Source organism: Polyodon spathula, chromosome 7, assembly GCF_017654505.1.
Source record: "Polyodon spathula isolate WHYD16114869_AA chromosome 7, ASM1765450v1, whole genome shotgun sequence".
NCBI lineage: Eukaryota > Metazoa > Chordata > Actinopteri > Acipenseriformes > Polyodontidae > Polyodon > Polyodon spathula.
In genome coordinates, this window is record NC_054540.1 from 57,731,801 (window position 1) to 57,757,745 (window position 25,945).

The window sequence follows — 25,945 nt, forward strand, 5'->3', positions numbered from 1 at the left end:
TTATTCGCAATCCTGTGAAACCTGGTAACATTCTCTTCCAAGCCTCACGTTGCAGGTGGGAAGAATGGAAGTTGTTCTAACTGTGGAAGCAGTTTTAGTCTTGCAGAAATGATGCTGTGTCCGGTGGCGTTGCCGACGATATTTTTTAACAAGATCGTTTAATGTGCATTTTTACATTGCAATACATATTGGCTAGGTTCTTCATTTATTTTCTCGAGAGATGGTCCTGATGATGATGACAATTATTATTATTATTATTATTATTATTATTATTATTATTATTATTATTTATTATTATTATTATTATTATTAGCATTATTACCCAGTAACGTTAGTAATAACGTGTTTAATTGTACGCAGTCTTTCGTTCCTTTCTTTTTTTAAAATTGTAATTGGCGTGTTTCGTCTCATGAACATGTTTATTTGACAATTTGCAGCATAACAGTTGACAGCAAATTATAAAATGAATTGCAGGCCAGTATAGCTTCTCTGACCTTTCTCGTTTCAATTTAAGCGAGTATCTAATAAGCTGATAAAAAAATAAATACAAATGAAAGTGAGTTATGAGCCTATGTAAATGAGGAGAGTCTTGCTGCAAACGGAGAGAAGTGATTGGATGCGCCAGATTTCCATCACCTCTACATACTCTGCCAGTCTGGGAAAGCAAGTACTCAGGATGCTGAAGAGTCAGCTGTCTTCAGAGGTGGCCGCTACCTGGATCTGATAAGACCTGTCTGCGCCAGCGGGTTTACTGCATCTCGCAGGTTTCCGATCAAGCAGCGCTATTTGTGTGGAACTTTCAGCACACGCATGGTATACTTTTGCGCTTTGACTTTGTTAAAAAGTTATTAAGGATTCTGATACGATGTAACCGGTCAATGTGATAAATGTGAACATTCCAACAAAACGCTACATTTCAGAAAACGATCTTCTGGTCGGCTTTGTAGTCTGTCAGAATGGGTAAGGATCTGTTTATTTATTTATTGTGTCTGTTTGTATATTTTAAGAGGCTGAACGTTATATTGCAATTTTCTTTTGAGTAACATCCTATAGAATATGTATACGAATATGTTCTGGTTCATACTAGAAACATAGAAAGAATGTGTTTTTTTATTAAAGTTTATAACTGTAGAATGCTGGTTAGGTTCTATATATCCATATGGATATGAAACGTTTTTAAAGCTTTGACATGTACAGCATACAGATAATATTGGAATTCTGGAATGTGATTAATTTACAGGATACAACTTTCCATGGAGAATATTTAAATACAAGACATGTCCATGCACTAATAACCCATTCTTTCACAGATCCTACCAAGGCCTCTCCACCTCTTCAGTCCCTTCCCTATCATTCCAAGTTTTCCAAAAGCGCTGGAGATATTCCAAGAACCCCCGACCTGAACTCCACGCTGGCTTTGCTGATGAACAAGTTCCATCCCACAAACAGGAGCGCGTTCAACTGGTCAGTCTTCCAGATCACAGAATGGGAGAAGTTCATAGAACTGGCTAAATACGAGTCAGAATCCCAGAACCCCACATTGAAGGCTCTGCTGGTCGCGGCGTATTCTGTCATCATCGTCATCTCTCTGTTCGGCAATGTCCTGGTGTGCCAGGTGGTGATCAAGAACAAGAGAATGCACTCGGCAACCAGTCTCTTCATAACTAACCTGGCCGTGTCCGATATCATGATCACTCTGCTCAACACCTCCTTTACACTGGTAAGGGACCCCAGAAATACTGAATGCATTTGCTATGCAAAGTTGCATACCTGAAACATAGACATAAAAACATCCCCTGCCTGTTGCAAGTCTGTTTCAGTCACAATAGGCATGACAGGAGACTGAAAGCTGGTGCTCGGTTGATAGGTGTTACCGATCAACTCTTTATACAGCCACTTAGAGATGATTCAAGAAGCTATTGAGAGTCACAGGTACAGAAAATATGAAGCAGATTTAGGACCTGCATCATTTCTCTGGGCTGGCGTTCACAGCAAAGCCATGGCATTGTGCAGCATGTATTCATTTAATGTGTCAAGCTTGTGTTGGAGGACTGTTGATTAGAGCCCCTCTATTGTAAATCATTCTGGCTTTCAAAATTGCACACTCTCTTGAGTTTCCTTTGGCCATCATGTAAAACACAGTATTGTAAAATGGAATGAAAAGCCCTGGATATTGCACCTGTAATGTTGTTTCACACACTGTTTTTTTGTTTTTTGCATGCTTCAGGCTCGCTATGTGCACAGCACCTGGGTGTTTGGGAAGGCTATGTGCCACATTAGCCGGTTTGTGCAGTACTGCTCTCTTCACGTCTCCACCCTGACCCTCACAGCTATAGCTCTGGACAGACACCAGGTACAATTGTATGAGCATTAAATCTTGAGATTCTACTTTATAATCTGACTTTAATATACACTTCACCACTAACACTGACGGCAAGCAATGTACTGTATTGTAAATTCATAAATTGCAAACTATTTTCAGGTGCATTAATCAGTTTGGAGTTTGTGGGGTCACAAAAAATGAATAAAGGGGTCTGCCCAGATAAATAAATAATAAGTCATACAAATAAAGTTGACCTGCCTATTTCTCTTTCTTTTCCTCTGTGCTGTGATGAATATGCATACCTTGAGATCCCCGTGTAAAAGTCCCTCATGGATAATGTTTGTCCTGTGCTTTTCTGGTCCTTCCAGGTTATCTTGAACCCACTGAAATCCCGGATGACGGTACATAGAGGGATTCTCTGTATTGCAGCTATCTGGGTGATGGCTGCATGCTTCTCCCTCCCGCATGCCATCTACCAGAAACTTTTTCAGTACAACTACAGGTAGAGAGGCGTAAATCATTTCATTGTTAGTCAGAAAGTGTCGACATGCTCCTGTCTTGTCAGTGTAAGGTGTTCAGATTCACGTTGATGCTATGAGCACTCGTGGATATCTGGGTACAATGTATGAACGTTGTTTGCAAGTTATGGATTGTGTTTCTGTTTTGTTTTGTTGTTTTTTTTTAAACTGAATATGATAGAATTCATTTGACAAAATAAATTATGATGTTATTTTCTTTGGGAGCTTGCTTTAAAACATCATTGCTTAGAATTATAAAACCTTAATTTAAAAAAAAAAATCAATTGGTTGCAAATGGAAAATAATATTTTGACATTCGATCTTGTTCTTCGGAATTTCACATTTACGCAGTCCTTAGTGTAACTGGGAAGAATCTGCACATGTGATATATTCACACATCCAGCTCCCCTCAAAATCTCCTTCAAGTGGAACAGATTTGCTTTTGATAGATTTGGCTTAAATCTGTCAGGGAGTGTAATTACACCCTTATTCACCACTGACATCTAATGAGGTTTAAACCTCAATGGGTTTCAGAGGCACTGAAGACATTGAAGCACTGGCTGGCTGGTTGCAATATTATGTTGAAGGGTTGTGGGTGGAGGGCTTCCATGAGGAAAAAAAAAACAAGATTCCAAAACTAAAACACTTTTTTAAGACTGATTGTTGTTCTTTTTTTATTTTGGGGAATTTTACTGCATATATATATATATATATATATATATATATATATATATATATATATATATATAGGGTATATATATATCCACTTGTTATCGATACCGATACCAATTGTCTCTTCTTTGATGATGACTTAACTTAACCCAACAGAACAAACGATGACATACTCAAAAGGTTTAAGCAGTCGATGTCAGCATTCTGTCAGGCATGCATTTCAGAGCCACACTGTAATTTACTGCCTTTCCAAAAGCTGTTTAAGCGTATGAATATGTTTAAAATCCTGTCAGATTTAAGGAAGCATTGCATGAACACCGTATTTAAAGCAAATACAGACATTATGTCCCTGGATAGGGTGGTGTCTGGTTTGCTTTTGCTACATTATGTGTCTCGTTTAGTATTTGTGTGCATTCGTTTTTGATTGGTATCTTTAAAAACATTGCATGGTAGTTTTCCAGTTTTCCTGTGCTTTCACATGCTTTCTCCATGCTTCTGTTATGCATTTTGCCAGTATGTTTTACTCTATCTCTCTGGGCTTCACAGTGCTTATCTATGCTTTCCCATGTTTTATTACACCTGTTATAAAGATTTATGTCTATACGTATTACAGTACATGTTATAATCCAAGCTGCTGCTGCAATCTCAGCGGCACTGCTGAACTAAAGTATTAAAGTAAGGCGGCTTCATCAAGCCAACCTGCAAACCCACAACAACATGAAAGAGTTCTCACCACACGGGCATCACACATAATCCCTCCACTTCAATCTGAACAATTCAGCTTGAGAGCTAACATCCAACAAATACACTTTAAGACTTAATAAAGGAACGGATGCTCCTCATTAAATACATACCCACTACAAGCCCTCCTTGAGGGCACAACTGAACACATGTGTTCCACTCATCTCTGCATTGACATTTTATTTTCTCATGGTTTGTAAAGGGTAAATGTACCCATTCGTTATTTGTGTGTTTTTCTATTACTCAAAGATGGCCCCTATCACATATACAAAGGATCGCATGCCTGGCAAGGACTCCTCTTAGACACACAGCTGCTCACAGTTAGCATCTTGTGCTATGATTGCGTTATGTGTTATGATTATGATTGTAAGTCGAATCAGGGGCTGCTATTTTGCAGAGAAGGACAAAGCAGTTCATTTTTATTTTTGTATTTCTGTATTTATTAAACAAGCTTGTAGTTATATGAACAGCTGTACTGTGATGAAGCATTCTGTGACAGACAAAGGTAACCACATTTTGTCTGCTGCTTCTATTTCTGACTTGATAAGCTGTGAGCAAGAATGGAATGGTTCATATCAAAGCTGTCACATGGAAGCAGACCAGTGAATTGGAGCATGTATTATATGCCCACATTCAGCTCTGATATAAAACCCTTTAAAAAGATGCAAAGCATCAAAAAGGTCACATACATTATGAGGTTGGTTATTGCAAGGGGGGTATTTTTAATGGAGCATCTAGCTGGAAGCATCATCGTCTTTCAAAATACCTGCGTCTGCTGCCGCCACAACACTCAAAACCAAAAATACTTGAGCATTACTGTTGATTATTTAAATTGTATGCAATTACAGGGAATTGCTTGACAGTTTCTTGAAATCAATATATGTGTTGTTTTTACTAAAATGACCAAACATTACAAAAAATTACAACATGCTTGAAAGGGTTTAGAGTTTAGGACAGTGCGGATTAGATGCACCACTGTTTAGATCAGTTAAACAGAACCCACTGTTTGAATGTGCATATTCACAAGCCTACGGAAGAGTGTGGGGCTGCTGTTAGTTTGTAGGGATATTCAGTGTTAACATTAAATGTTAAGAGACTTGGCATCAAGATAACTGCAACAGATACTTGGCAACCGAAGTTGGGAAGCTGCAGCACAGGAGATGCTTCATTAAGTGCACCTTGATTTCAGCTCCTTTTTAAGTTATTAGAGAAAGAAATAGCCTTTGGGTTCATTAAATAATATTTACGTCAATTCCTGGAACTATCAAAGGACATAGAGCCGAGGGAGACTTTTTTAGTCCTGCCAAATAAATTGGTTTTTCAAAGAAATGCCTGCTGCATGAGTTCTTTCTAGAGTAATAATATCAATTTAAAATCATTTTGTTGCTTTAATGCTTTCATCATGCATTATGATGAAATTCAAATACAGTTCTTCATCCACTATCCTCCTACATGTATTGCTTCCTGTGTTAGAGTGCTGTGTTAATATATCATACCTGTTAAGTTAGCTAAACCACACTCCTTTTAAGACACTTTTTTGTATTATTGATGGTCATTTTCCCTAACTAAAACGGTGCCTCTTGTCTTGGTCGGTGGTCCAATAGTGCATCCACAGTCCGCAGCTTCTGCGTTCCTGATTTCCCGAACCCCTCCGATCTCTACTGGAAATACCTGGACCTGTCCACGTTTCTACTACTCTACCTGCTCCCACTGCTCATCATCTCCCTGGTTTACTCCCGGCTGGCCAAGAAGCTGTGGCTGCGCAACGCCATCGGGGACGTCACCATGGAGCAGTCTGTCGCCCACCGCAGGAACAAGAAGAAGAGCATCAAGATGCTGGTGCTGGTGGTGGTGGTCTTCGCAGTCTGCTGGTTCCCCCTCAACTGCTACGTGGTGCTCATCTCCAGCCTGGCCATCCAGTCCAGGAACACCCTCTACTTCGCCTTGCACTGGCTCGCCATGAGCAGCACCTGTTACAACCCTTTCATCTACTGCTGGCTCAACGAGAGCTTCCGTTCGGAGCTCAAGTCCCTGCTGAGCATGTGCAGGCAAGCCCAGAAGCCACCAGATAAGCTCCTCCCAGCTGCCGTGGCTCCCTGCCACGAGGCCTGGCTTGAGCAAATGAGCTTTAAGCAGGGTCCTTCCACCCAGAGCGTCAGGTCCACCACAAACTTGCAGACTCTTAACAAGGATCTGTAGACGGGTACTGCACTGTATGCATGTACAGCAGTGCATTCTGTTAGGTGGTTTGTCTCTGTGGTTTTCAACCCCTGTCCTGGGGAGGTTCTGTGTCTGCTGTTTTTCATTCTAGCTGAGCTCTCATTTACTTAACTGGACCCTTAATTGAACTGATGTTTTGTTTAATTAGACCTTTTAAATTGCTTTCAGCTCTTAAACAGTTGCTGTTTTCAAGTCAGCTATACGTGCTGTGAACCTGTTGCTCTTGGGAATGTTGTGCCTCAGATTCTGTGAAATCCGACATTAATGTATGAACACAAATCCTCTTTGTATGATTTCATTAATAAATTAAAAAATATGCAGACAGATGTTTTTGGGGTTTTTTTGTAATGTGTCAGCTTTTTCTATGTCAGCACATTGAGATTGCTGGATGAACAGGTTTGCAGAGAACACATAGTGTAACACGAGACTGCTCTGCAGCTCCATGAAGTCTGCAGACAAACTGTAGAGAACCAGGCTTCTCCTTCCAAGCTCCTCTCTCTGTTGTGCTTCCAACTTGCCTTAATAAAAGTGTCCAGAATTGAGGTGTTCTGGGCTGCAGTGGGATGTATGTCTGCTGCACTCACTGAACTAAAGGTAAGTCTTTCTTCTGAAAGTACAGAACTTTGATTTTGCTGGCTTGGCAAGGAAGTGACTCCCTCATAAATTTTTACTGGGAGCAATAACACTCTGCATGACCTTCATTTACACAGACTGCTCCACTTGCATCTCGAGTTAATTAACCACTTTATTGGCTATGTTCTGTTCTCAATGAGATCCCAAAGACATTGCAGTGATTATACTGGTGCATCCTAAAGTACTCTAATGGGATGGCTGGCATATGCAAGTGTAGTTTCCCTATGGCATTAACATGCACTTCATACAGTAATTAATTGATGTGTTGAATTCAGTCTCCAAATTAAATGCACTCCAGTTTCATCAGTTTTACCCTTGATAGGGGAGCTTTGTGTCATGAATTGACCGCAGCAGCATGGAAAAATGGAAAAAGAGCATCTTTATGCTTTTTAGCATCAAGCCTGTCTGGTTTAATTGTGATGCATGTGATTTAAATTTAGATGTTTAGTACATTTATTGTAAACATCCTCAGAGGAGTAAAACATAATTCTTAACCAATCACGGCCAGACATAAAATAGAGTTTTTAATGTTCGCCTAAGGTCACCAACTAGAGCACCCAATTTGGACAAGTTTATTATACACTGTAAACACATGGTGATATAATCATGAACACTTTGATTTTTATTCGTAATATTATTTATTTATTTATTTAGTATTGTTTGAAAACCTAAAACCTTACAGAAAGTGAAGTGAGGTGTACCTGTCCAATGCAGGATTGGAACCTGTGCAGGGATTTTGTCCAAAAGTTGTAATTTTAGAAAGCTTTCCTGTTAATTAGAAGAATGCAGGAATTAAAAGGTACGTTGAGGAGTCAAAACGTCTTTCTGTGATCAGCTGGTTACAGCTCGTTGTTATAGAGAGCCATATTCACCATATCTGCTGACACAGGTGTTTATGGTAATTTACTGTGCCTATAGAAAGTCTACACCCCTTTTCAAAATGTTCACCTTTTTGTTGCCCTATAGCCTGGAATTGAAATGCTGGGAATGAGTCACGGGCATGGCGTGGGTATAGCATGCTGGAGAAGCTCAATGATTACAGCTGACACCTCTTATTTGATGTCAATTTTAATTGTGCTCAAATTTCATACAATGAAGCCGAAGCTCCAATCAGAAAAAAAGCATTCAAGTGCTGTGGGTTGTTCTTGATTGCCATTCTGTTTTTGATTAAATGTATATTGCATCCTGACAGATCCCTACCGGGCACCAGCTTTTGCTTAACTTGACCTTTTTTTTTATCTAGGATTTGTACTTTGTAGAAACAAGCTGTAAGTTTGTTCATTAAAGGTGTTTTAACCAGATGAAAATTTGAAAGAAATCCATCCGTATCCTGAACCTAGAAAATTTACCTCAAACTTTTGTTGTTATTTGAAGTTCATACACCTGAAATAAAATAATAACATCCTGTCAATTATTCTACAGCAACCCTGTAGTGCATTAAGTATTTTATTAATAACAGAGTTTTCTGCAAAGGCATCTCTTCTGACAACAAACCATGTCGCTGTGGACCACTGGTGTATGAGGTAAAGAAGCAGGGAAGATGACTCTAATTGACTGTGTGATGAGAATGATAATCTCTATCTGAAACATAATGACAATACCCCTTTATATTTATATACTCACAGCTGGATATCACAATCAAATCTAGCATGCAAAGTGTCTTGTTTTCAATGGAAAAGATCAGTCTGGAAAAGAGTTAAACAGGGATTTTGTTGTTTTTTTAATAAATAAATAAATACATAAATAATCAATTTAATTTTAAAAAATCTAGTTATTTCCCACTTGGATATAATTTAACAAAACATTTTAATCAAGCACTGTTTTCAAAGGGACATGTTAAATCATAAATGGGATTGCTGTGCCCCTTGAAATATTCCTTGACCAAACAAACACTGACAAGGAACCATCTGGATATTTGCTGGCATTCTGATAGAGCTTAATACACCAATGCCATTATCTGCATCTGAGAGCAACAAACACACAGTCAGCTCAACCACTCTGCAGCTCTGGCCAAAAGCTTTGCATTGCCCTATTGAATTGACTAATTTTGCTTCATAAAGCTGAATGAAACCTGCTGAATAATGTTACGTGTACTTTTTCATATACTTAACGAAAAACTGTCAAAAATGTCATTTTAAAATCTAACGTGAAATACTGTACTATTAGTATGGCTTCCAGTAGAATTTTGCAAAATCATTTTGTAGTTTCTTTGATGGCACAATGTTGAATAAAATATCAAAATTATGTTTTCATTTTTTTTTTTTTTTATGTCACAATCCTAAAATTCAAGTTGATGCAAAACATTTGGCCACAGCTGTAGACTTTGCTAGGTCTCCACAAGATAATTGCTAGAAAAAGGCATGCATCACAAAGCACAAGTTTTATGTTGCTGTATGGCGGGTATATCCTGGGTCCTGACTCTTTTTCACAGCAGGTTACAATTCCTTCAGTGTAATTCTATCAGGTTGATATACATGTTAATCATGAATAGCGAAGTGTCTAACATCATAACATATTCAACAGGTGCGTTTTCCACTGTGTGGGCAGATGAGTTTGATGGGTTGAGCAATTGATTATTCAGAGGTGGAAAAACAAGCTGAAAAAGAGGTTCACACTGCAATTTAAACAGCATTGGCAGCTACTGTAATGGTACTGTGGAAAGGATGTGTAATGGGAACACACAGTTTCTGCCTACTCTGTCAAAAATAACAATCAAGAGTCTTTTAACTCTATAAATACGTTGGTTTAGTATTGATTTACTGCACAAAGCTTGAGTCTCAAAGAAGAGCTGCTAGAGAGTTAAAGTTATTAGGTTGTGTAATCTGTTCAATACTTATCCTCACCTTTTTTTTTCAATGTTCTATGATTTGAAAGTGTTCCAGCCAATTGACCTAAAACAGCATCCCAAATTGAGGTCATTTACAACATAACACAAACCTTTGCAGTAGCGGAAAATATATCCTGTTGTATGAAATGACTGATGACTCCGATCAGTAGCAGCTCAAGAAGTTTTATTACAATGCGCGGGAAGAGAAGCAGTTACAGGAATACACCGCAGCAGTAACACAAACACACTCTCTCTTAGTTATAAGACGAGGTGGCTCAATACTTACGGATGTTTAGCATGGCAACATTGAGCAGATTAATACATCAACAATATCATGGAAGTCTTGAAGTCCTCCCTGTAAGGAGTTGTTTTCGTTCAAAGCTCAGGAAAACAGTTTAACTCTCTCACACAAATACAGCAACCTTGAACACATTCTTTCCCTAATCTTTTACAAGCATAGCTGCATTAAAATCAAAACAAAGTCACTGTGCACTAGAACATTTTGAGCAATAGCTTAACAGTAGCAAAAACAAAACAGTATATGAAAAGCAAAACAGTCATCTTGCACTAGACTGTCCTGCCTTGGAAACATCACGCAATCCTCCTTATCCTGCAAGTGCTGACCTGGGTATTGTCTACCTCTTCACCTTCTAAAAGTGAGGAAACACAGTATTGCCTGTTAATAATCTGTCAGGTTAGTTCTTTTTCTTATCATCTGACAGCATTTGATCAAAACCAGCTGTGTTTTTTTTTTCTATCAAATCAAATTTAGTTTTCACACTTGTGGAAGCATACTCAAAACTGGCCCACAGGAGAGTGGGAGAGTGCGGTGTTGTGTGAATTGCTGTCAGGGAGAAATGGAATTGAATGGCACTGAATGTACAAGACTGAAAAGACAAAGTTATTCCCATCAGATGGGAACTCTCCACAGCAGGACACAGCATCCTTTCAGCAACCTCAATCTTACAAACAGGAGTTTGAGCCCTTTAGCATGCACAGACATTGTTTTTTTCTGTAGAGACTGTACAGCAACGCATCTTATTTCACAAGCAAAGAATCGACTTCTTTTAGAAGGCGAAAACAAACATCCTTCTTTCACACCAACCATTTATAATGATTTACTTTCAGATAAAAGCTAGATGTAGAAATCCTGCAAGATTTTATTTGAAAGTTTTGAGTGAAAAACATGAGTATGATCTCTGAGGTGCTTAACCATGCTGTAACGATCGGCTTGACAACATTGCACAAGGATTGTACCATTTTCTACTGCAGTGAATTTTTATAAGATTTTAATAGCACAGCATATCATTTAAACTGTCGACCAACATGAATGGACAACTTGAGCCTTTCATACACTAGCGGGAATAAATACTTATTGGAGAGAAGTGTATGTTTGGGTGAACTGTTGTTTAGCTTGATCTTTTAAAAGCCTCTTATTTTTGCTTTGCCTGGTATGTTTTTGCTTGCTGTAGCTCCATCTAGTGGAGATTCCTGTTTAAACCGTTCTGTGACCAGGCCTGGATTTTTGCTCTTTGTAAAGTCACATGCTGTGAGTGTAGACCCAAAGATATAGCACTGGACTTTTATTTATTAAAACATATACAATCATCCAGTATTTAACATGCTTTACAAGAGCATTACAATGCAGCAACACATTTATAAAAACACAAAAATTAAATATTACATAGTAATGACTGAAAAGAAAACTACAGCTGTTTCACATGTAAAATTCCATACAAACAAAAAAAACAAAACCAAAAAAACCCTTTACTGTATATCTAAAGAAAACTTTAAAGAAAATAGAAAGAATCTTACCCTTTTTTGTAACTGCAACTGTCTAAAAATAAGTATTGACTGGTAGTGTAAAAAAATGGTAGAAAAAAGTATAACAGAAATCCTTTATGTACCATTCATTAAAGACAGTTACATCGGCGCACGAAATACACTTTTTATCAGTCACTTACTGATGAACCCAAATGAGGGCTCTACAATGAAACAGCAGTGAAATTATTCTGTACGGTTTGCTTTGCCAAGCAAAATAACAATTAGATTTTATAGCAAAAGAAATTGAAATGTACATCAAGTACATGAGATCTGATTAAAAGAAAGCTCTCAGCGTCCCTTAATACTAAATAAAAGGGTGAATTTCTCAATCTAATACTGTTCCCTTTATTTACCAGGCAACTGTACATACTGATCAACCTAAGTAAACTCATACTCTGTCTGAATTTCATGTCTACTTTTGGATTTAGGGCTTCTTGGCTCATATAAAATTAATTGTATTAAATGCAATTGTTTTAAATTCACCATAATGCAGTTATCGGGTCAAAATTCAAGTTCTGTGAAGGGATGTGCATCCTTTTGAGATTCCTCTGTCAAGTCTTAGCTGTACCCTGCAACTAACTCACCTCAAACTGCCTGAAATGGAGTCAGTCCTGTGCTGGAACTTGACAGAAGACTTACACTAAGCTTCCATTGAGGCTGTAAATCCCTTCAATAAAACTTTGACGTGCCCAGGGTTTTTATCTGGGAAAATCAGAACCTTGAAAAAAACAAAAAAAAACCCACTTAAACTCTTGTGTGTCTAACATGAACTACTGTACTACTGTTATGGCTTCCGGTAGACTTTTGTGATATCATTTTGTAGTTTATTTGATTGCACAATGTTAAATAAAAGACCTAAATTATGTTCATATATTTTTAAATTATGTCTCAATCCTAAAATTCTAGGTGATGCAAAACGCCGTGCCATAGTCGAAGCCTCGTGAAGTCTTCTACAGGACAGTGGTGTCAAATAAAACAGGGATAAAAAGAGCTAGCGCCTGTTCTGAGAACCTATAAGAGAATGTAAAACTGAACCCGCCACACGAGTTAAACTGCAGTTACTTTCCATCTGACTCGTACAGCATTATTAAATGATGGTGTGATATTGACACATTTGTTCAGCTCCTGTTTAATCAAGCTAAGTATAACAAATCAGCCAGGCAAACCCCAAGACATATTACGCTGCTCAATAGATTACTGTGGGGCACAACAGGACTGATCCGCGAGGATCAGATCAAGGTCAGGTGACACAAAATAAACGGAACGTCCAATAAAAACGCAATTCATTCTAATTCTATTTTAAAAAATACGTAATTTACAAGAGCCTACTCCCTTAATCTAATCCAATCTAAGCACCCCCTATTCTAAAGAGTCTACATTTACATCAGTCAAACTGTCCTGCAAGTATTTAATGCAGTTTCAAAAGAAGCACGTGTATACAAGGACAGGCAATACGTTGACAGGCCATTATACTCAAAGGGACAAACAAGTCAATAGTGCCTCCCAGGCCTTTTCTAGGTCGTGATGAAGTGTGATGAGAAGTGTGAGCCAGCAGCACAGAGAGCTGCCTGCGGCGCTGAGGATGGATCCAGCTGGACAGCACTTCCTGCAAAATTAACACCCTTCAGAGAAACCAAAGAGCTTTCGGATGAACCTCCAACACCAAACGATCTCAACAAGTTATCCCTACAGGAATAGGGAGCAAAGAAGTAGAGCTGACTCAGCAGCCAGGACTAAGAGTTTACACTAAAGGTATTTGTGTTGGGGGTGGCACTCGAAGGAGATTTGCCTAAATGTTGCGCCTCTTGGTATTAACGTTACTGAGCTGCTATGTCTGAAGCCCTTAATACCTTTCTTCACTGGGACAGTAAACTGAACATTGTAAGAGACAAGCCTGGTTTTGCAAAGCGGGTTACGAGAAACTGCTGAGTACTGTTCACTAACTGGCCCCCTCAATGTGCAAGAGGATCAGTTCTGTTTCAACGAGCAGTCACAGGGATTTCATGGTATTACCTAAGCCTGCCAGCAGGGGTCAGTGATATCTGTAACAGAAGCATCATCATAGCTTTTGAGTATTTTTACGGATTGAAAACTGATGTAATGACTGAACACATCAAGCTCGGAATATCAGCTCAGTGAAAGAAATTTTAACAAAAAAAACAACAACTTAACATAAGCAGGCAATTAGTACAACAACTGTAGCCCATAAAGCAACGTGAAATAACTGGTCTTACCCCTAAAGTAGCCACTGTACCAGCCTCGCAAAACCAGACCCGAAGTGCTTTGACTGGCAGTAGTGTGCTAATGACATGTTATGCCAACATGCACAATTTCTCCTAAATCTGAATTCCCAGCACTAAACAATGGCTTATTTCTTATTAATGAAAGAAAAAAAGGTGCATCCTGGGTTTGCTTTCTGGTCAGCTAATGCGCACACACACTGTGATGGATCTGAGTGGAGTACTCGCAGAGCAGGAACAAGGCGTCGAACCTCTGCAGGCGATGGAAGGCGTGCACCAGGTCGGGCACTGTGGTCAGGGTGCTGGAGGAGAGGTAGCTAAACACATGCTCAAATCCTATGATGCTGTCCATCACCTCCGCTGGCACCCCCAGCTCCAGCCCCAGCTGCCTGTAGTTCTTTACGCCCGGGAACGATGGGTCCAGCTTCAGAGACAGGGACTCGATCAGCACTGGAGGGAGACACCCCAAGTGAAGTCCTAGATAAGGCAAGGCCAAATTTATATGTTCAGTAAACTGTAAAATTTTGTATAAAGGTATGTGTGAGTAACATGCATATCACTTGAAAGCATGAGTAACACAAAATCTAACAGCCTGTCCCTAACCACAGTGGGAACAGAAGCTAAGTAGCGTATTCCTTTGAATTTTTTCATTTGAGTATTAAGATGCAGGTATTAAAATCGCCAACAACAGACGTGACTGTCCAAGAAAAGACGAAACAAAAAACGTTACTGCCTGATCTCGAATCATCCATGACATACAGGCAGTGATTTTCAAAGTAGCGGCAGTCATTGTCTGGGAGATGTCAAGACATAAAGAGGACTCCTCCAGCTCAGAGGATGATGACTAGGAGAGATTCATTGTTGTTACAGGCATGTTCATTTACCAGTATACAACATACTTACCAATATGCCTAATAGTCTGTAGCATGTCATTGCTAGCAATGCAGTATTATACACATAACTGAGGTTGTATCATTGTAAATGCATCTTAATTTGATGTTTTATTGTTTCCTTAAATTAAGATAGGGAAATTTTGTCTGCGTCTTAAATTTGAAGGAATACGGTATATGTATATTTTCATGACTAATCTCCTTAATCTCTCCACTGAGTCGGTACTTGGCTAATGGTTTCGTTTTTAGCAGCCGAATCCAGCACAAGATCATCACACTGACCAAAACAAACAGTATTTAAAACCACAGGTCCAGCCACCGGATGCACAAAATACAAGAAAAAGAAAGAAAGACAGCAACGTGCCTGATGAAAGCAAGCTCTACATATCATAATGGCACTGGAGGAATGTCTGCAGTTCAAAGCGCAGGCTTCGTCTCACTGTAAATAAGGTTTCCCAGACAGACAAGAATTCTGTTTGTTCTCTTTGCAGAGTGTTTGTCTCTGCTTTCCCGACAGTTTTCATAACAGCAAGGCATTGTGCGATTCAACTAAATTACCAAGCTGAGACGATAAAGGTTTCAGGCACCTCAGACTGAGCGGAAAATAGGTTCACGAAGTTAACCAAAGGTTCAAATCTCAGCAGGAAGAGCACTAGAAACGGGCACTGTTCTGACCCGAGCACTTTTCACTACATGTTTAAATTATAAAATCTGTTCTGAGCAGCCTGGCACTTAGTAATAAACACAGAGCTACATATATAGTACTAGACTGCAGTGCATGTTGCAGAGACTTTAAAACTGTGTTTATAATTACCACTTTGTAAAGAATCATGGTATTCTGACCATTGTACGACTGGACTAATCAGGTGAACTTAATACAGGCCCAGCAGAATTCTAATACAAATTTGTAATAAACACGTTAGTAACACCCTGCTCGAATTAAACATGACTTTTACTAACCTTGTGTGATTGTGCAACTCTTTCTCACCATGTTCTGAACATCAAAAGCCTGCAAAAAAAGGGTACAACTTGGTGAGTCTCAAAAACAAATAATAAATATATATATACGAACCTTTACGGTCAGAAAAACTTCACTCGTTACTGGCCTAATAAGGCCTAATAAACGCTTACCATGTTGGTGCAGTTCTGCGGGACGTGGCAGGCACTTGCACAGCCATAGCGGAGGGTTTCCTCCTCGACTCTCATGCAGCTGGTAGTGGTTTGGGAAATATTGGCAGGGGATCCCCTGATTTCCTTCTCCGGCAGGCTATCACCAGAAGGGGCCTCTGGCTGGGCTTGCTCTGCTGTGTCTCCAGCCTTGGTTTCTTCGGAAGGAGCAGCACAGCCCTGGAAGTCTAACTCAGTGCACTCCACCGGAGCATGCTGTCTTCTCCCCTCCTGCTCCAATGCACAGTACCCATTGAGCGATGCTGCCTTTTGGGGCTGCTCCAGGGAGGGCTCCACATTGTTCCTGGAGGTGGATGAGCTCACCGATGAGCAGGTGCTGCAGGTGGAGTCTCTGATCAGCGGCTGGGTTTCTGATAAGCTGCTCACACACTGGGGCTTGGGCTCCACTGTCTTGGCAGGGTTCCCTGGGAATGTACATGCCTCCATGCAGGACCTCAGACTGGTAGGGGAGTCGTCCACAGGCTGGCCTGTCAGGGGTTTCACAGATTCAAAGCAAGCTAGTATTAAGAATATTAAACACTTACATGCAGATCTGTTATAGTCAATCGGTAGGCATTGCGTAATGAATTCAATACACACAGCAGACTCCCTTATCTAAAGCTGCCAGGTTTGCCCCTGTCTAGTCAGATGACCCACCTGTGGGCTCCACTGTGTCCTGGAACCCAGGGCTGAGCTCCCCAGCTGCATTCTGCATCAAGGTCTCTCTGGGTTCATCAGTAGCAACAGCTTCACTGCGCTCACTCCAACCAGCATTGCAGGACCTCAGAAACGCTGCCGAGAGCAAACAAACAAATCAGAACGGACTAATGAAGTCCTACTGCCTCTTGCTTTCTCCTTTATCAACGCATATGTTTCAGGTTGCTGTCAGATGTGCAATTGACTAAGATATAAGTGTTCTTTTTTAAATTAAAAACAAGTTACTGGTGATGTGTTGATTAAGCAATTTTTTTTAGACATACCTTGAACGCAGCTCCCAACTGAGGTGCATCTACAGTACAGAAATGAAAGAATCATCAACGCAATCGCCACGGTAACAAGAGCACTGCAAACAACAGCAGCTACGGCGGTGTCAGCAGGGGGTGCTGCCGAACCCGGAACATTCATGATCTGAACTCTTGTACCGCCTGTAAAGCAAGCAAACAACATTGCAATGGGGCAGATAATACGCGGGGAATGAGAACAGTCTGCATCAGCTACTGTAGCCTACATCTTGGAGTTGGCGAACAATATCTATATAAATGTGTTCTTACATTGAAGTTCGCTGGGAGGAGTCTGACCAGTACAGGGGATGCATTGCACATCCTGCTGTCCACCAATCCTCGCTTTACTGTAAAACCTGAAAATAAGCAAAAAGAAAAGAAACAAAACAATAAGATCTAATATTAGTATCTCTCTTTTCAAGCCACATCCACTGTTTCGTAACTTCAAACAAAAGCCAGATAAGAATCCAGATCAGAACGTTTTAACAAACCACAGAATGTTAACATGCTGATTCTCATCATGACTTGGAATTGTTATGTAATATACCTTGATATTTTAACATAAAATCTTGGTGTGAAGTTACTGAGTACATAAAAGTTCTTAGATTTTGCAGGTTATTGCAACTTGTTTAAATCTGCAGGCTAATTTCAAAGTTGCAGACCCTCACCCTGGCAGGCATTCTCCACACACAGCGTTCCTCTGGGCTGTGCAGTTGGATATCTGCAGTCTGGAAATGAGCTTGCAGGACTGGCAGCGCTTACAGCTCTGGTGTCCCCACTCATCCTTATAGAAGCAGGGGCTGCAGCTCACGCAGTGCGCATCGCCTCCACTCCCAAAACCACACTCCTGCAGGGAAGGGAAAGGACAGGTGGTCAGGAACCGTGCTCTGTCCTTTTCCTGTGACACAAGAAATGCATTTCATCTCTTGACTTTGATCTCCTTCTGAGCATTGTGATCCACACATCCCAACTAGCAGTGCTGCTGGTGCAGAGTGTACATGTGTGCCCCAGGTCCAGGACTACTCTCATAGGAGGGCAATTCAGTTCATTCTTTTAGTGTTCACAGGGCTTTACATCAGCATATGTGGGCTGTCTGTCGTATTAAAAAAAAAGTGACATGTTTCTGTTATTAATAAAACTCAGAGAATAGTTACCATTAACGCAACAAACAGGGCTTCAGATATCTAGTGTGCATTAGGGTTTAAGGCATGCACTATTACAGTTTCTATACTGCAGTAAACTGTGGAAACCCCATCAAAGTGTACTGAAAGCACAGGACAGCATGGTAAAAAATAAAAACATATTTACCTAGTACTGTAGCTAATGTGGGAAAGGCTTGGTAAACTGTGAACTCACAGTGGTAATCTTACATCTGAATTCAAGTTTAATTACAGCATCCTTTAAAGTATGCTGTCTTGTAATCACTCCCACATACACACTGTGCAGTGTACTATTCTTTGTGTTGTGTGTATTCACATCTCCTCTTCTGTTGTGTTCATTTGTAAAGTTTGGGATTGCAATAGAGTGGAATGGGGGTAAGAATAAGGATGTCATCAATACAATATTTACCAAAAAATATATTCTACGTTACCTTTTTTTATCCTATCAGAAAGAGGAATTAGGGTGGGACTTGAGTGAGTGTTTCATTAAGTTTAATGGAGTTGACAAAGTTAGCCCCAGCAACTACATGAAGAGCAGCACAGCACTGGCTGTAGTTTACTCTCTCAGGATTGTTAATTAGGCTGTTCCAGAGGTTCAAACGCCCGGAGATGTGGAATTGTTACCATCACAGTATGAAAATGGAATCTGATCATTTCTCCTTCTCTGGTTTTAAAGATCGTGTTTGGGAATTGTTTAGAAGCTCCTGCCAATGCTTCTCCTCCAGTCCACATTAACATATAGATACATGTCTTATTGATGCTAGTGCGAGATCTCTGTACGCAGCTCAATACCTTTGAACCGCATGTGATTTTACTGTGTGGTTTGTACACTCTAATTGTCCTTTGTATTGTCTAAGAGGACCCCCTTGTAAATGAGGCCTCGGTCTCCTGGTTAATAAACAAATAAATAAAAAACAGAAACCAGGTCCAGTGGGCACGGGGCAGGACAGCCAAGTAGTTGTTGATATTGCTGTTAATGTGGATTCAACTGGTATCCTTTAAGACCTGACTTTACAAAGTTTTGAGATCAACCAGCTACTAGGAGCAGGATGAGCATTGATGAGCCGTTGGTAATTTGTTGTTATTATCTAAATAAGATGAGACTACAAATATTACACGGGACAAACAGGGAAGTCCTACAGACTCACCTGTGAGAGCTCCAGGCCAGGTGGGCACTGCTTGCATGGAGTGCAGTTGCCCCTGTTACTGTAGAACTCATTTTCTAAACAGTCCATAGCGTTAGCTGGATCTCCAGGGAGCTTAAAATCAAGCAGAAACAGTGATTCAATCAGGAAACTCATGCAATAGACTTTTTATTATAATATATACAACACTACTACAATATGCCTTTGGCCTCGCATTATTTTTTTTTTTATAATCAATAGGAATTTTGCAAAAATGATTAGTTAAATCAATTTGCACCCTACAAACAAATTCATGAGAAAAAAGAAAAGAGAGAGGGAGAGAGAGGGAGAGAGAGAGAGAGAGAGAGAGAGAGAGAGAGAGAGAGAGAGAGAGAGAGAGAGAGAGAGAGAATGAGCTGTAATACATTCTGAATATTTTTAAATGTTATACTGAGACTGTAAATAAGAATACTAGTTTCAGGCACACCTGTAAAAGTTATAGAAAAGCTGAAATATTCAAACCATATTTTCTCATCTAAGCAAACACCAGGATGCCCCCAATCTAAGCTTAAAACACATTTATTGAGTAATTGTTACTTTAGTGGAAAACTTAAAAAAAAAAAAAAAAAAAAAAAAACAGGATGTATATGCAGCAAGGAAATAAATTAAACCAACCTTGTTTACGGTATTCTTTAGATATTTGATAGACCCTTGTGACATACACTGTATTACAGTAACACAGTCCTTGAGTGGCACTGTCACATTCTTGAAAGTATGTGCATTACTCTATTTAATTTATGGTATTTAGTTGCTTTAATTTATTTTATTATATATATATATATATATATATATATATATATATATATATATATATATATATATATATATATATATATATATACAAATTAAATATTCACCTAAAAAAAAAGCAATTGGCGGATTACGTGCCACTATTGCAGGGGAGTAAATAGAATGTAATCTTTATGACACATTTCAAGATTGTTGTTGAATTACATTCAATGCACTGAACGGATGCAGTGTCTACAATGACCATTACTCTTGAAGGAAAAGAAGAAGAAGAAACACAGACCGGTGAGTAATCGTCATATTTCGTACCACAACCACACCCCCATGTCTAATTTCACTTCTGAAGACCGACTCCTGAGTTTTTTAATAAAACCGGTGCTGTGCCTTCATTCATTCCTGCATTTGCACAGTGTTCATCGTTTAGTGTTGTATTTTAAACCCATGAATATCCCACCCTTCGCTGTAATCCTGCTGTGCGGTGCATGCCCCGACTTGCCCTGCCTAGCGTACAGCATCCCAACACAAGCTTTGAGAAAATACTTTCAATGCGTTTCTAATGTCTAATGCACCACATAAAGTATGAAAGATATTTTTTCGAAAACAGAAGATAAATTCTGCCTAAATTTCACAACCAGTTAAAATGTGTTTTACCGTTAATTCTGACATTTGTCATAGGTGATGTATTTCAGTGATTACGGCAGGAGCGATTAGATTTGTCGCTTATCATACATTTACTTAACTTTTAGAAAACAGCAAACAAACACCATTCAGGGACCTGTAAATTAAGTATTAAAGAAAGACATCTTAACCCCCCCCCCCCCAAATTTAGATACAAATACTAACAATGCTCTCGTAAAATGTATAAATGTATTTGGTCATTACCTGTCTGTCATTGAACTCTGATTTCTTATTTTGCTCTGCTTACAATACATCGATAAATACTGAGGGGTGAGTCAGTAAATCATATCGCTTAGGTTGGTACGGGGTCTCTGGTTGATGTAATGCCATGCAATCTCAGTGCAATCCTTTCCATGCTGGATTTGACGCGAGTGTTCAGCCTGAGCAAGCCACACAGCACCTCACGACGTGATTGGTTTATACCTAACGGGGGCGTGGTAAACTAAGCAGATTGTTGCTGCCTTGAAAGACACTCAGACAGAAGCACTCAAGACGAGGGCTGGTAACGTGAATCTTTAAGCGCCGGATTGGAATGCAGTGGTTAAATAGAGCTTGCATTTAATAATCTAAACTCTGAGCAGACCAGCCTTATTGTTTCGTAGTCAGGGACACCGGGAAGCAGCGATTTTCAATGCAGCAGGTGTCTTTGGCACTTGGCACATTAACTGTCCTGTACGTGTTGAATTATGTCTTTTGTAAGGATTTACAATCATATTACCTGTCACAGTTTTGCTTGTTTCCTGCAATGTAATGCATACACATTGTAGGACGAATTGATTCATTCTGATGTCACACCCCCTGCCAAGTTACTATTTAAGTCTGGTTAATGTGCCGGGATCAAGTTGGGTGCAGCTGGGATCCCCTGGCGTGAATGCAAGTCATATGCTGCTTGATAGAGATGAGCCCAGGACCACTTTTTGCAAACACAGACCAGCAAAGATCCACAAGAGCTGATAGAATACATGGGGTGCCACCACTAGTGCCTACTATCTACAAGGCAGAGGGTGGAGGAACATGGTATTGATGCATCTCAGAATCTCATCAACCTCCCTGTTCTATTGCACGTCTCACCTCTGAGTAGAAGTTTCTCAAAAACGAATTGCATCTCTAATGTAACCACAGTAACTGGACATTAACGGTGTGCTTTCTTTTAAAAAAATAAAATAAATCACAACTACATATGTGATGTTAAACCCTTATTGCAGCTTCATTGTGTGGTTTCGTTATTGTGTGCATCTGGGGGTGTCTGTATGTGCAGGGTTGTGTGACTGGGTGTGTGCACATGCAGAACATCCACTGAGAAGACCTGGTATTCAAGATTTGCAAGCAAACATACGGTAAATTCAGAGTTGGTTTCTGTCACAGAACAAAGCATACATGAGAAACGGCAGTGTGATTTGTATCCAGAAGGAGGCACTAGAGACTCAGTGAAATCACTCATATGTGCTAGTTTTGTGAACTGTGTGAGGGATTTTTGATTTATTTTTTTATTAGCTCTTACTCCCATAAAATTACTTGGAATTGCCTTTTATAGAAGCAGAATACATCTGACTTTTTTAAATTAATTAATTTATTTTTTACTAGTCAGAAAGCCAGGAACACAAGTCTTCAAATGGATAAAGTTAGGCTAACTACTTACTCTGAAATAAAAGGTCTATATTTATTGTATTGTTTTGCTCCATGTGATTTACCACATGACTCTCAAGCAATTTATTCCAATTCGTCATTAGCACTTTTTTTCTTCAGAAAGTAGAAATACACCCGATAAAGTTACTAAACCAGAAATGAACAAATAAGACTTTTAATTCAGGCTTGAATGAAGTATTAAGCAGTTACTTATTAGTTTTAGACATTTAATTTGTGTTTTCCATAAAAATAAAAATAAAAAATTAAAATACAATTTAAAAAGTGCTAATGGCAGTTTAGAGTAAATGGCTTTGAGAATCTAGCCCTGTGTTATCATAATTACTTCAACAAGCTTAATTGTTGAATTTGTCTTGAACTGCACAATCTTCCGTTTTTCCGTTTTTTAAATGGTAAGTAAACTAGACTCTAAATTCCTGCCACAGAAATAGTCAATCGCTAATGCTGCAGATTTTGTGTGTTAAAGTTTGTATGTTGAAGCATACTTTGTATTCTTGTATTTATACAGTACTGTATATTCTGGCAGTCTCCTGTGTAACATTTTACACCCAGCACTCCCATCTGTTGTCTCTGCTGACAAGTCCCTGCAAGAACTTTGATCTTCTTTCATTTACCGTTTCATAGAGTGTCATCCGCTTTGCATTATTAGTACAAAGTTCACAGTCTGGTCTCAGCGAACTAATATGTCTGTATAGGGTTATCATGTCACTCCAGCTTGGGACAGTTCAGGCTTTTCAAGTCACTTCACAATGCATTCTGGTACATGTTACCAGTTTCAGGTACCTTTCACAGCAGGGCTACACTTACCAGCATGCATTGGTGTATGAGTTGAGAGACCCAAACTGTCCCAAGCTGTCCTGATGTCCTTGGAGTCATGTGGTAACCCTAGGTCGGTAAATAGTTTCCCTTTCAGTTCAGCATTCTAATTCCTAATCTTTAGCTGTTGCTAACAATATTACTTTCGATCAGTCTGTATAGTGGACACTGTTCTAGCCCTTTTATGCATATCAGTTGGTAATGATGATGTTAATAAGCTTCAGCAGTTATCCTTTTGGGAACCCCCTATCTTTTTGTGGTGAGTCATTGTGTTCTCCATCTCTTGTTTCATGCAAGGGTACCTGCTTTGCCAGAGCTTCTGGTTAGCATAACTTTGAGTAAACCATGCAATGTTTTAAATAATACAACTAACTGCAAGCATGCCTTCTTGCACACAGCACCACAGGAGGAAACTCCTGCAATTCCATACAGAGCTTCTCCCAAGAGAAAAACAGCTGGTCGTGCTTCACTGTGTTGAGAGGTATCAGAGAAAAACAGAACGAAGAGTATTACGCTATGAAATACTTAGAATAGAGAGAGTATATCTTATCTACTAACAATGTGCAGCTTTCGGCAAAAGTTCAGCTGCAAAAGAAAAAGATAAAAATGCATTTCGGTTTCCCATGTTTTTTGTCCCTCCAAAACCAACTATATCAGTCATGTAGAATTTTTTTAAGGCATTGATGCCAACTAACATTCTTAAGCATCTGTGTTGTGTTCGTTCTACAGTACACCCGGGAACATTATTATTTAGTCCTTTTCTAATGTACAACCTCTCAATAAAAGCAAAGACAAATAAACAAAAGGGTCAGGATGATGATGGCACTCTAGTTGTTTTAATATACTATATGTCATTATTGAAAGCCTACAATTCGAATGTGTTTTTTAAATAAATAAATAGCACTGCTCTTTCTCCCAGTTGTGTGTTCTTCCAGGATTGAACTCTGTTATGGTGGGAGCTGCCCTATTGAAGGCCATGAAATGCTGTCAGATCACTGCCAAACGCACAGTCTTCAGATAAGACTGGGACTCAAATATTTAGCACCTGCAGCCAAAGAAATGCGTGAACTTTAAAAAAATATACAGTTCATCCCAATATATCTCCATGTCTGGGTTTACACAGTGAGAAGCTGGGCTTGCTGCCTTTTGTTTGACTAAATTTAAAACAATTGTAGAAAAACTTTTTTTTTATTTTCACAGCATGGGAGATGTACGTAGAAAACAGAAGACTTTTGTACCACAATTCCAGTAGCTGAACCTGCCAGTAACTATCAGAGGTCTGTGTGATGAAATGAAACACGCATCTCTTCGATATTCATTCACACAGTGCACATCTTTTCAAGGGCAGATAAAAAGTAAAAAGCATAAACACACACACACACACACACACACACACACACACACACACACACATATATATATATATATATATATATATATATATATATATATATATATATATATATATATATATATATATTATAGTCAAATGAAAATGACATTTAAATGTATTAAGATCATACTTTTAAGAGGTGACTTGCTTCTAAGCAATGCGGGTTTCATAGGCTCCATGCATAAAGGCTGAGATTTGTTAGAAATATGTCTTTATTACAGTCGGCAAATATTGCAAACTTTGAAGTCGTTTTGGGCTTCTGGTTGCAGGTGTTTTCTCTGAAGCAGAATCTGAAATCCAGCATTGCAAAATTATAATTCTGCATCGGTAAGGAAACCATAAAAGTTGTGTTGTTCAGATAAATAACAGTAAAGGGCAGTGGATTGGGGTTTTAATATAGACTCTGCATAAGTCCTTGTTAATGCCAGCACTAGCATTAGACTGATCCCTGTGGTTAAGACGAGGCAATGGGACAGCCAAACAGGTGTGGCTCCCTTGGCTCCACTAGGTACTATATTTTAATTTATAGGCATTCTGTGCCCTGGAGCTGTGCAACATTGGCAATGCTCAATAGGGTTCTCAACAGTTGGCTACTATATGCTTCCATGATGCTTCAAAGACTTATTCTTAATTGTAGGCTTCAGAACTTTCATACACTGCTCCAGGGGTGGTAATGAGACTCTTTTATAGCAGTTCCATCCATTTTTACTATGTCTTTAGTTAGACACTTCTGAGCTGGTTACCTATACATTGAGGCTAACCATACTCATAGTAAAACCTGGAATGGGCAGAACTGCTAAGCAATATGAGTCTTATTTCCATCACTGCATTCATTAAACTGCAAGGCCGGTAATTGGTAATATTGAACCTGATAATGAAAAGTAAAGCGACGCACTTTGTTATCTATATAATGAATAATGCTCTAAAATATGATGCCACTCCTCCAAACAGAATATGAGGGAAAGAAAAAAACAACGTAATGGTGTTACACAAAGCTATGGATAGAGATCCACATACTCTGTGTCCCAGCAGGGAGGCGCTGTTCATCTCAGGTTATACATTTACACCATGTCGGTGTCACTCTTCTGTAATAAAAACACAATTTTAGAAGAAGAAGAAGAAGAAGAAGAAGAAGAAGAAGAAGAAGAAGAAGAAGAAGAAGAAGAAGAAGAACCACCACTAACAGAAAAATAAAAACTACAGGAGCTGATTTTCAAGCAGTGTTGAGATGCCGAGAGTATCCATAAAGATCAGTTGTACAACAGAA

The 25,945-nt window shown here is 39.3% G+C and overlaps 2 protein-coding genes across 2 annotated transcripts; one reads left to right on the forward strand and one right to left on the reverse strand.

Annotated features, from left to right (window-relative positions):
* The first annotated feature begins 714 nt into the window (after window positions 1–714).
* Window positions 715–6,783, forward strand: LOC121317925 (probable G-protein coupled receptor 83). The gene is made up of 5 exons (XM_041254022.1): window positions 715–960; window positions 1,311–1,720; window positions 2,228–2,353; window positions 2,692–2,825; window positions 5,859–6,783. The coding sequence occupies exons 1-5, from the start codon at window positions 957–959 to the stop codon at window positions 6,451–6,453; spliced, it is 1,269 nt and encodes a 422-aa protein (XP_041109956.1). The 5' UTR covers window positions 715–956; the 3' UTR covers window positions 6,454–6,783.
* A 5,818-nt stretch (window positions 6,784–12,601) lies between these two features.
* On the reverse strand, window positions 12,602–21,165 carry LOC121318933 (tumor necrosis factor receptor superfamily member 27-like). The gene is made up of 9 exons (XM_041256142.1): window positions 21,030–21,165; window positions 19,365–19,475; window positions 17,725–17,903; window positions 17,327–17,412; window positions 17,036–17,200; window positions 16,713–16,847; window positions 16,020–16,543; window positions 15,849–15,897; window positions 12,602–14,475 (listed from the first exon to the last, which is right to left on the reverse strand). Exons 2-9 carry the CDS (start codon window positions 19,449–19,451, stop codon window positions 14,183–14,185), a joined length of 1,518 nt encoding a protein of 505 aa, XP_041112076.1. The 5' UTR covers window positions 19,452–19,475; window positions 21,030–21,165; the 3' UTR covers window positions 12,602–14,182.
* Between the last annotated feature and the right edge of the window lie 4,780 nt (window positions 21,166–25,945).